This window comes from Macrosteles quadrilineatus, unplaced genomic scaffold, assembly GCF_028750875.1.
Source record: "Macrosteles quadrilineatus isolate MER2022 unplaced genomic scaffold, UCM_ALF_1.0 Scaffold_9__3_contigs__length_116548681, whole genome shotgun sequence".
Taxonomy (NCBI): Eukaryota; Metazoa; Arthropoda; class Insecta; order Hemiptera; family Cicadellidae; genus Macrosteles; species Macrosteles quadrilineatus.
In genome coordinates, this window is record NW_026542602.1 from 93,237,401 (window position 1) to 93,250,060 (window position 12,660).

At 35.1% G+C, this 12,660-nt stretch overlaps 1 protein-coding gene across 1 annotated transcript in view; it reads right to left on the bottom strand.

Annotated features, from left to right (window-relative positions):
- LOC129002640 (uncharacterized) overlaps positions 1-12,660 on the bottom strand; it is a 62,565-nt gene that overhangs the window by 1,588 nt on the left and 48,317 nt on the right. The window contains exons 19-23 of the mRNA XM_054430589.1: positions 6,059-7,659; positions 5,302-5,506; positions 2,748-2,901; positions 2,305-2,384; positions 74-217 (exon numbers count right to left, since the gene is read on the bottom strand). Coding sequence (XP_054286564.1) covers positions 74-217; positions 2,305-2,384; positions 2,748-2,901; positions 5,302-5,506; positions 6,059-7,659 — 2,184 coding nt within the window. The remainder of the gene's footprint in view (positions 1-73; positions 218-2,304; positions 2,385-2,747; positions 2,902-5,301; positions 5,507-6,058; positions 7,660-12,660) is intronic.

Below are 12,660 nucleotides of genomic sequence, written 5' to 3' on the forward strand. Positions count from 1 at the left end.
AATTGTCTTAGGTAAAATTATTTGACTAACTGTGCCTATAATTTTTTTATAAGTTTATCATTAAGATACTTACTCTATGACTAAAACTCTCTCCATGTATGAAAAGTCAGTGGCCAAGAAAAAGAGGTCTTCCACGTCAGAAGATAAGAACACATTGAACATAATTTCTATCGTATAACGAGTTAATGGAGTGTCAGGATTCATATTCTGGATAATCCTGAAAGCAAAATATAAGAGTAAATATTCAAATGGACTTCTAAGAAATAAACTGTTCTGGATGAATAAATTTGAGTTTTCACAGTTTGAGAAATCGAACATAGTCTTGAAATAATTAGGTTAAAAAAAAACTCTTTGACTAAACATGCTATTGGTTTGAATAGAAAGGGCTTATTGCCTGAGAATTAAGGAGACAAAGGATAGCAGGCTTACCTTTAGATATTCTATAGGCTTCCCACTTCACTACAGTAACAGAAGAAAACACAAAAGAAAAAGAAACACTGAATATTTCGAGGCCACTAGCCCCTAACTCAACATTGAGAGTTCAATTGTTGAGATTCTCAATGTTGAGAAAGGAGCCAGTGGCCTCAAAATATTCAGTGTTTCTTTTGTGTTTTCTTCTGTGTTACCGTAGTGAAGTGGTATGCCTACATGTCTAAAGGTAAGCCTGCTTATCCTATCCTTTGTGTCCTTAATTACGCTATTGATAATTAATAAAATGTCAAATGTAATTCAACAATCGTAGCATCATATAATTGACCTTGTATTTAACAACAATGGTCTTTTTGACCTGTCTATCTATTAAGTTGATAGTGCAGTAAAACCATGGATAAAACATACTCCCTTGTGTTGCTTAGTCTATGGTAAAACCCAGTAAATATATTGCAGTAAATATATGTAGTGCAGTAAATATATTTCTCCCAGCTTACTGAAGTGCAAGCACTAGTCTTCATTTACGTATCTCACTATTTATTTGTTAGTTTCCATTTTACTGTTTCACTACTCAGTTGAGCTAGTAGGCCTAACCTCTGAATAGATGGTTAATTATTTTCCAAAGCGGGGTTAGTACAGTACATTAATTGTTGTATTTCGTAAGAACAAAATGGATAAGAAAGTTTAATAGAAGAAATAATTTATTTAAGACCTAATGATATTCAAGGCCAATTTATTGTCATTTTTACCTCCTCCATCATTATTTAATAGTTTTTTTTTATCTGGAATCATAATATATTATGTCCATTACTGAACAACTTTTACAAGTAAATGTATATTTTTTTCTTTTTTCTAAACATGTGTATTCTTCTAAAAATAATCCCAGGACACAGACTTGAATGATACTTTTGACTACATAGGGATTACACAAAATAATCCCAGGACACAGACTTGAATGATACTTTTGACTACATAGGGATTACACATTATTATTAGGTATCAATTGTCATTTGATAGTAGCTTGGTTTATCCAGTCAAATAGTTATCCAGCCAGGAGCTTGGTCCCGTGGTAGCCGGATATGAGGGGTTCCACTGTAGCCTACAGTTTTTCTAATGTATATAATATACATTTTTAAATTACTTATATAAAAGTTTTTGAAGGAAATTAAGTTACAATTGATTTAAAGTGAGACATTAGAAAAGGAATTCCTAATTAAAAAATTACAAAACAAAAAAACCGAAATCGTTGTGGTGTATTAAATACGACGTACATAAATATGTTTTATCTAATAGGCTTCGGTGAGGCAAAGAGGGCAATGTCATACCCCCGGCCTACCCAAAGAGCTGTTGCACTAATTCATAATGGAGCTTCTGCGCAATGTTCATGTTTAAACGCTTGTCATTACTGTTATTACCATGGCAATAGGCTGGCCAGTGCGACATTGCCACACACCAACGCTGCAAGCCTTGTATTAGAGGAGGCTATGTTACCACAAAATATTGTAAAATTGCAAAATACTGTGCATATCAAGTCAACTGCAAAAATATAGGTTTTATCGTTTTATAAAAAAAAATGTTTAATAAAATAAATCTTATATAAAAAATAAACATAACCAAAAATAAATTTCCAAAATTTGGCATTCCCAATCCTTACCATTGATTAACTAATTGTGAATTGTGATCAATAAATTATTTCTCTAGCCAATTCAATCTTTAAAATATATAGGCTTTTGGATTTAAAATTTACAGATACTTTTGGTACCAAAACCTTACATTGTCAATCCACAGAGGCAACATGCATTTAATAAATAACTTGTTCAAAATGGCACTCAAAACTTTACTCAATTGGATTACAATTCACAGTATGATACTTACTCGTAAATGGAAGTTTTCATAGGACTTTTGTTGATAATAAAGTCCGGTTCTCCACCCTCGCAAAAGTATCTCAAATTTGGCTAGAAACATCATATAAAATTAAAGCTGTGATTATAAAATTTATAATTGTAATAGCAAAACTGTACAAAACTGGACGGGGTACAATAGTTAATAGTCAAAGGTCTTACCATGAGACCTATGGTAATAGCTTCTACATGGGAAATATGCTTAAATTATCAAAGGTCGACCATTCTCAAAACCGCCAAAGGTTTGGAGGAATCAAGAATTGGAATAGATCCATAGGTATTAGAAATCAAACTGGTCACTCAAGCACCAAAGTTCAGGACACTAATCAACATTGTTCCTGTTACTTTACATTTGAGGCTTTTAGCTAAGTTTGCTGAGAACAAGCCAGGATTAGAACATTACCACCACCTCATTACCTCAATGACTTGACAGGCCTTCTGTACTGTGTCCACAGCGTGCTTTGCAGCTCTGAGGCTTGCTTCTTCCTTTGTACGCGCCATTCCCTCCCCCACCAGGGGGTGAAATTTGTGCTGGTCTGAGATCAGCTCTACACTCACATACCACTCATTGCTGTCAACAAAAATGTTATACATTTCTTCTGCTTTGATTATAGTAATGTTAAAACATTTGTAAAACTACATAATCAAGTAAGTTTAGAGCAAAAAATCAAGTACCGGTAAGCTAACATTAGTAATAGTATATTACGTTACTAGTCCTGAAAATAAGTGTTTACCGGACGAGTGTGGTCGTTCCATACGATTACCATACGAGTCCAGTACACACATTTTGGACGAGTTACGTACGATAGATTACGCCATACTACTAAATCTGTACAAATCCTTAGGCCCCGTTTATGCACCAAGAGCGGGAGGGGGGTAGGGGGCTGTGAAAATTTTGTCAAAATTGTGCAAGCGACAGCGGTAGCTGTTGGTCAACGGAGATTGGAAGGGGGACACAGTCTTGCCAACTCAAACTCTGCCAAATAATTAACACAACCATTTGTCCTAAGTGCACGTGCGCATGGGTCAAGTTGGCAACCCTGGCTACAGCCGCTCCCGCTCCCGCCGTGCATAAACAGTCTCATTTGAGTCAATGCAGTTGAAAACCGCTCACTTTCAAACAACCGCTGCGATTTCTAACTACACAGCGGTCGAATTAGAAACCGCAGTGGGAGGTCAACCGCTCCCGCTATTGCTCTTCGTGCATAAACAGTCCCATTTAACTCAATGGTGATGAAAATCACTCCCGCTACCGCTACCGCTCCCGCTCTTGGTGCATAAACAGGGCCTTATATATTTCCACCAACTAAGGGACTAAAAATCACTAGTCATAACATGTAAGAGAGGTTATGTTTTTGTTTATAACCATTCATTGCCACCTAAATCTAAATACAGTATAATCAGCTGATTGGTGTCAGGTAAAACTCATTAAAGTACAGTAGTACGCAATGAAACCCCATTTGAATAAGCTGGCGGCAAACAGCTGTTTTCTGGACTAAATTCTTGCGTAGGAAGTTCGTCAAAATAATGTAGTGTGGCGTAAAAATTATTTCTATCACTATTTAAAAAAAAAACTCACAAAAAGTGCTGCCACTGACAATTTCTACTTGACAGGTTTTATAGGATGCATTGCACGACATGCAAAATTTAACTCTTGAGCTGTCTCTCGACGTCCAATATAAAATATTTGACTGTTGCACAAAGTCCAGAGCGCCTTAACACTGTGAATACTGTTTTACCGACTATAGTGCATACTAACCTAACCTAACCTAGCTGCAGGAGCTCTAGACATCTTGAGACAGCGCTGAAATATTGGATGTCCTACAACTTGCAGCAGCTTCGGACGTGGTGCTACTGCTGAGTTTTTAAGAGTATAAAGTGTGCTGCACCAATCCCAAGATGTCCAAAGTTTGTAGAAATACCACCTATGTTTCTAGCAGTTACTGTTACAGTTTTGGGCATGATGAGATTTGGACGTTGTGACACTGACTTATATCATTGGACGTCTTGCAACACTCCCGTTTTATAGATACATTGATAAACTAGCAACAACAAACCAATACACTGATATTTTTGTCCTAAAATAGGACTTCATCAAAAATAGATTGAAGAGAAAATATAAAAAAAATATTAGAAAACATTTCTCTTCAATCTACTACTCGAAGAAGTACAATCTATGTTAGGAAAAAATATCAGTGTTATAATATTTTGCACACCAATGGCCAGCCTATAGAGTGGAACTCTACAGGTTTAAGACCCACTACCCGCTAAAAACCTCCTTCAGACACTGGCCTGGGAACAATTTTCATAATCTTACTAACAATCAGTGCTTGATTTGTAAAAAATGAGGTGCTGGAATTATAACCTATTTTATATGATTAGTACCTAACCTATTCATACCAATATTTTTATTTTTCCAGAAGAGAGGTACCGGAACGCTGTCCGGCCGCAGATTGAGCACAGCTAATCCTTATATATAATACGTGAAGGTGATTTCTACGTAACACTACTCCTCCGTTAATAATGGACAGATTTTTACAAACGATGCGTCAAAATGAAGTATTTTTTGTATAGACGCCCCCCTTTCACCAATTCCTGTAATAAAAGTCCTCGGTCTTTGCCCCACAGGTCAACAAAATCACAATGTATTTCTTATGAAGAAAGAAGAAAAGATTTGGTTTACTTAAACAGACAAATAATTTGTATTTACAGCTGTTTATAGTTAACATATGATACACACAAGAGTGTTCGTTTTCAGTTTAGATAACTGGAGTGGAGCGATTGATTACGTTATCTTTGAGTGACTCTTTTAAGTCATCGGAAATTATGACTGTGAATTCGTTTTTAAGTAATGCCTGTAATACTTGGCAATTTCTCGAATTCAAGCAACAGGTGAACTAGTAATAATCAATGATATCAATGATACTTTTCTCAGTCTTGACAATTTACTACAACACTATTTGCAACTTACATGGCAGTTTGCTCCTTGATAAAATCAAAGTCAACGTTGAACTTGAGAGATCTTGTAGCTCTCAGCAGAGCGTAAGGATCCTTCTCGGTTGTACTGTCCTGCTTGACATACTTGTACATGAAGATGGATTCTGATACAACAGCTGGAATGTTGTCCCATAGGTCACGGAAATGAGCCATAGGACTGGGACTCCTAACCGGCCTTCCTGTCAAGCAATCGGTACTTCATAAAATATGTAAGTTATTATTTCATACAATTGCAATGAAACTTTTTAACTGTTGTCGTCAGGATCGAAATCGTGATTGAACCACAATAGACTATTAGAAAAAAATCTATTCATGTGTTGGACATAAAGTTTAAATTAATCCCATTTATAGTTTAAAATTAAAGAAGTATGCAAACAAATGAATAATGTACATTGAGCGGGGAAAAACTGTTCACTCAATTCATAATGTAAAGTAAAAGTTATGAAATCTGTCACTGTTTTTGAAAATATAAAGATACAAGTTGTAGTTTCTATAATAATTTATTGTGAGAGTACTGTATTTGGTGACAGATAATAGAAACTGACAGTTAAAGGGGTGGTATACCTCATAGACAAACATATTTTCTTTCAAAAAATCTTCACAACTAGAATAAAGGGAGAATACTCAACCTATTGTTTATTATGCTGTAGTATTTACAAGACCACTATTGAGTATTTAGTTCGTTTCCCTGACATGAATTGTTTTGATAAAGTTTTATTTTTATAACTTACTTGGAGAGCGAGATCTCGATCTTCCTCTCACTCTGTCTTTCCCAGTGCCTCTTGTTGGATCATGATAGACTCTCCTCTCATAAGAACCTTCTCTACACCTTACAATTCTCTGCTCTGGTGATGGGTCTCTAAATCTACGTCCCTCCCTGGAACCATCCCTGTCAGGATTGTTTCTTGGAGCCATCCTTCGTTTATCAAGAGGAGGGGACCTTCGATTATTACCTCCTTCATTATATTTTGAGTAACCCTGTTCTTGAGGATATCTACGATTTCGGTTAGATATATTTCTCTCAGGTGAATTCCTTCTGAATGAAGATTCTGCAGGTCCCTTTGTTTCTCTACGAGAATCTCTATATTTTAGCCTTTCCCTGAGGTCTTTAGAATCTTCGTTCATTCCAGGCACAGGAGAACCGTTGACTCTTCTCGTATTAGTATTCTCACGTTGGTCAGCATTTTCATTGGCAACAAACACTTTTCTTGACCAACCATCAGAATCGTCTTTCTCCTCGATAATAGTACCTCTGCTACGGTTTTCGATTTGACGTTTCTTAGACAATTCTTCTCTAAGATCAGACCTTGGCGGAGGACTGTTGGACACAGTGATTGTAACAGATGGCACCGATATCTGGGTTTGACCTGACGGTGGAACTGAGTTATTTTCTACTTGGCCAAAGTTTGACAGAGGCTGATTCAATAATTGTTGATCCATAACTAATGGAACCATCTCACAAGGAAATGGTTGGACATAAGTGGGTGGATTCGGCCCAAATTGTAAGGGTGAATCCATGAAATGGGGGCCATACACGGGTGGATGGGGACCAAGAAGAGACGGAAGCGGACCAAGAAGAGACTGTGGTCCAAATGGAACTTCTTGTTGATGAGGTACAAATTGTAAAGGTTGGTTAGGTTGGAGTTGATTATTTAAAGGCCCAAAAGCTTGATTATTAAGTGGCAGATGCCCAAACGCTTGATTATTTAGCGACTGAAGTCCAAATGGTTGATTATTTAGTGGCTGAGGTCCAATTGGTTGATTACTTAGTGGCTGAGGTCCAATTGGTTGATTACTTAGTGGCTGAGGTCCAATTGGTTGATTGTTTAGTGGCTGACGTCCAACTGGTTGATTGCTAAGTGAATTTTGTGACTTTTGTCCAGCATTTTTATTTTGGGATATCTGTGAACCAAATTGTTTGTTTGTTGTAGTAGGTTTGTCTTTAGGTTGAAGTGAAGGATTGTTGTCATTATTTGGCTTTACAACGGAGGCATTTTCTTTTTGATCATTGGTTTTGTTTTGTGATACATTTGAAGAGACTTTTCCCTCGTCAGGTTTTTTAAACACAGTTTTGACAGCTGGTGCAGTATTACCCTTTTCATTGCTCTTTTGTGGAGAAAGTGAACCTTGGACAGGAGTTCTATTTATAAGAGATGGTATTGTATTTGGTATAGAAATTCTGGCGTGTTTATCATTTTGCTGTGGTGGAGTTTGTTGCTGTAGCTCGCTTCGCTGACTTTTGGAATCCAGTCCGTTGGGTTGATAATCAGACTTTAGGATTTGTAAAGATCGAGATTTGTTCTCATTTTCTATTGTTTCAGGCCACATATCTCTGAAACATAAATACATCAGTTTACTACATTGTTGCATATGTAGCTTAACTATTACAACAAGAAACATTTATCTGATTGAGTCTAGTCAAAAGTATGTGGTCCTGGATTGATTATTTTATATCATAAAAAGTTTGATGATAATTCCAAAGCCCAATCAAGATTGATCACTTTGTCAACTTATCATCTTGTATTCCTTAGTTTAGTTTACACGATACGATATGTTGAATTAAGACCCGTGCCAAGATTGATAAGGTTAAGCTTTTATTATTCTGTTGGGGAGCGAGATGGTCTAGTGGTAGAGCACAGGGCTTTGGAGCCAGAGGCCCTAGGTTCAAATCCTGCCAATCAACAATGGATTTAATCTATATGTGATAAATGCCACAACCCTCTAGGACTAGGCTGAAGTAATGTTAAAACAGTTCTGGGCTAGTACCTATCGTCCTAGGATTTACCTCATACATTAGTAATGATTAATGACTTTTTTCTTATATTTTTGGCAAATAGCCTCTCATTACAAGTGTCTTGAAAATATTGTATTCTTAGTAACTCTATATATATAAATAAATATTGTAAATATAAATATAACAAACACCACTCTGATTAATTTAACCAAAATCTACAAATTCTTGGTTATAGAGTGTAAAGTAAACAAAGCCCCTAAAACAAACAACTTAATCTTAAAACCCTAAAAATGGTTGCCACTTAATGTTCCATTAGCTATTGTTACTGCTGAGACCGTAAACAAATTTCAACATTTACTTTCTTATAAACAGAAGTTGATGAGGACTGGACGTTCAAACTCCTGCCCAACGAATTGCTGAAAATGGCAACTGCTGAACATTGCTGTTATGAATATGGTAACACTGAATTTAAGATGCTGTTTATTGGTTTACGTTGAATCACAACAGAATATACTGTACAGTATTTGTTTTAATCATGAAACTGGATTAGACAACAGACTGGATGTAATTAAATTTAGTTCCACCATTCAAAATGCTGCCAAAAACTGTTACTTAATGGAAGAGTCTTAAGCTGATAAACCAGATATTCGTTGTTCAACCACCTCCTGAAGTAAATAGTATTCATACAATACTAACAATTTAAACAATTTAACAATGAAATGATATTAGTATAATGTTTGGGCATCATATTTTGCTATTATATGTATGAGCTTGTTTAATCATCATAAGTCATTGGCTTACGCATGTCAATTGAAATAACAGAATCAATTAGGTTTTTGTTTTTATGTTTACAAGTTCAAAAGAATTTGAAATGATTAAAATATTCACTGACAGTAGAAAAATTACATACTACTTGTTTTCAGAAATGTCAGTTATACAATCTACGATTGACTTCAAAACTAAAATTTTTGTTTATCATGCACTTTTTGCATCTTAATGCAGTATGGTATAGAAATAGGGACAGCAGTTACAATGAAGAAATATTTCAAAAATTAAAAAAAAAAACTTTAGAATCTTTTTAGCCTAGGGGCATCCTGTTACATGTTTGGAAATTAAAGATAAATTGAAGATTTATTCTCAAACTAGCTGTACCCGCGGGCTTTGCCCCGTTTAACTTCATGAGTGAGCTCGTTCGCATGGCTCAATCACGTCCTGGTTGAAGTGCGTTCGCTACGCTCACTCACTTTTCGGTTGCAAATTAGCTGTTGTCATAAATGTAAAAGAAATAATAGTGCTGCACCCTGTTGGTAATCCTTGTAACTTAAATGCTATTGAACATCATAGAACAAAACCAACTTGTTTAATTGAAACAGCTGTTAAGATTCATTAATTCCATTTAAATATGAGTACTCATAAGGTTAACATGGGAAACTCCAGAGCCACTGGGGCGGAGCCCGAGAGTCCCATCAAAATAAAAACAGCTTAGTTTTCCTATTTAATGCCTAAAAAGAATCAGTGTACTAAATTTCAGCCTCCTGGGTAAATGGGAAGTAAGAGAATTAGTGATGAGTGAGTGAGTGAGTCAGTCAGTGAGGGCTTTGCCTTTTATATATAAATAGATAGATGCCTTTTTTTATCATTATTAGAAATTTGGTTTTTGGTTTCCATTGTGGAAGAACAACATTCTCATGGTTATAACACTAGAAATATAGATGTTTTTCTGATACCTATTTATAGTCCAAGTTCAATAGAACAGTTACCAAATTACTCAGGATGGATGTTGTGTATGATGAAACAGGGTGTCCACAGAAATTTTGTCATAAATTTCCCTGACTTTCCATGACTATCCATGACTATTAACCATTGATTTCCATGACTCACGAACTTAACTCAAAAATTATAATATACCGTACACAAACGAATAATACTGCCTAGACAAGTTATTTCACAGAAAATATTGAAATATATACTAACAGATAACAATGGAGTACAATAGGCACAACAATGAACTAATACAAGCTCAAAACCCATAAACTAAGACAACTGTATAAATTGAAATTGTTGTACATTTGTGAAAAATTTGGAAAAATGCCACAATAGTCGCGGTTACGGCTGACTAGAGCATTGAAAGGTCCCCTGAAATCCATCCATCATTGGGGATTTCCATGACTTTCAATGACCATAATTTTTTTCCATGACTTTCCATGACTATCCCTGACTTTCCAGAATGTGGACACCCTGTGAAATTTCCTCAAATTTATAAGTGTGGAAGACATTAATTTATTTAAGACCAATTTTAAAACTTGTTGCCTAAAAAAACCTATTACATTACATGGAATTATCATTTATGTATGGGATGATTTGCTAAATTTTAATTACAGAAGAACCGCTGATATCCACCCTCAGTTTTACCAGTCATTGGAAGCCGACTAATGAATATTCGGCTTCTTTTCAGAGGCCAATAAAAAATGTATTTCCCTTGGCTACAGATGTGTATTTGTCTCTGTGACTCAAATGCACTCATGGTTTATCGGTCTGTTTAAATTTACTGTGTTCGCTAATCAGTTGAACTAGTAAGCCTTATCTCTAAACAGTTAATTATTTCCAGAGTGGTTAGTATAATCTAGAACAGTACCGGTATAGGATTTTTTTTTCTTTGTAAAAAATAATAAAAAATGAAAAGATAGTTTGTAAAAAAAATAAGAGTCAATTTTAAGTGGCTAGAAATCATCAAAACCAATTTATTGTGTAATTTTTACCTCAATCTTTGTAATCTGAATTCATTGTATTTATATTTAAAACTTGAACACTCTGTACAGATTAATTTTTTCTTTGGTTTTACAAACATGTGTAGGTATATTAAGAAAAATAATAATCTCAAAAGATACCTAACACTACTTTTTGAGTTGACCACATTTATTAGGCATAAATTATCTTTTTTTTTAATAGGTTGGTTTATCCAGCCAGGACCTTGTCTCATAGTGGCAGGATTTGAGTGGTTCTACTACAACTTTATAAAAATACAGTCTATTTTACTTAACATGTCAATGCCATAGATGAAAATGTCATCAATTTCGCTAGCAGAGCTGGGTTCTTTGTAAAATGCAATACAGTAAAACCTCTTTAATCGGAACCCCTATAATCCGATTGTCCACTAATTCGAACGCCTCATTGCTGTGCTCTATACACAGTATAGTAGTTCTTTATTGTATACTGTACAGTACTGTTTTTCACTATGTTTACTAATGTATTAAATTAACACCGTATTTTACTTTATAAAGCATTTTTTAGCCGGGTTTTAGCTATTGTTATGTAAACACAACAATATGTTCTTTAATCTGAACTGTTCAATAGTCTGATATAACCAGGTAGAAGTAGTTTCACTCTTTATAATTAGCTCATTAAACTCTTGTAACTTGGCTCGAGTAGTATTTATTAATACCTTTGATCAAAATGTCCTATAACCAATCAAAATTACCAATTTTATATTGATAAGATAAAGATCATCTTTTGCTTTGGATGTATTGGTTATTTGGTTGTTTTACATAAGCTCATCACCAATTAATTATTTATTACTGTAATTAATTAATTGAGGTTAGAACACAACTGAGTGTATTTTTGATATAAATATGAGTAAAGGATGAGTGTAGAAAACTAGCGGCTAGTCCCTGCCCATCAAATCTGTTCGGGAGCGAAACTTTTACCCTCCCTCCAGCCCAGCTGATATTTTGAGGCTTCTGATTGGCTGAGGGAACACCATTACCACAACGATACGGCTTGATCTCGGTGGTATAGTGGGTAGAGTGCCAGGCTGATAAACTGAAAGAGCCGGGTTCGAATCCCACCCGTGCCACTATTTTTTGTCGCGGATTTTTTCATTATAAGCAAGTTTGGTTGGGTTATGACGGTTTAATTTAATAATTAAAACATTATAAAATTGAATTTGAACCATTTACAGTTTTATTTTATGAACAGAACTATTTTTTCAATTAAACCCTGATTTTTCATTATCAGCAAGTCTAGTTAGTTTGGTTAGGTTATGACGGTTTAATTTTATAATAAAAAATCAATAAAAAATTGAGTTTGAGGCATTTAAAATTTTATTTTATGAACAGAACTATTTTTCCCATTAATGAACCTTTATTGGATTTTTTCATTATCAGCGCGTTTGGTTGGTTAGGTTAGGTTATGGTAGTTTAATTTCATAATAGAAAATTATAAAATTGAATTTGAGGCATTTATAATTTTATTTTATGAACAAAACTAATTTTTCAATTAGTAAACCTTCATTATAGTCAATAAGAAGCCTCCAAATGACACTGTTGGCAAAACTAATCCTGGAATAAAAATTCACCTGGAGGGAGGGTAGAAAGTTTCGCTCCCGAACAGATTTGGTGGGCAGGGACTAGCCGCTAGTGTGTAGAAAGGAGTGAGATTCCTTGTGTATCTCTGTTACTGACAAAGACCAGCTGTTTCCTTAGTATATATAGGGTCAACTATTAAAAGCCCAATAATCAAAGACAGCAGGGCCCAGTTTTAACCCATAAAAAAAGAGTGGATTTTCTCAGGACTGATCCAGCAACTTTTTGATTGTCAGGT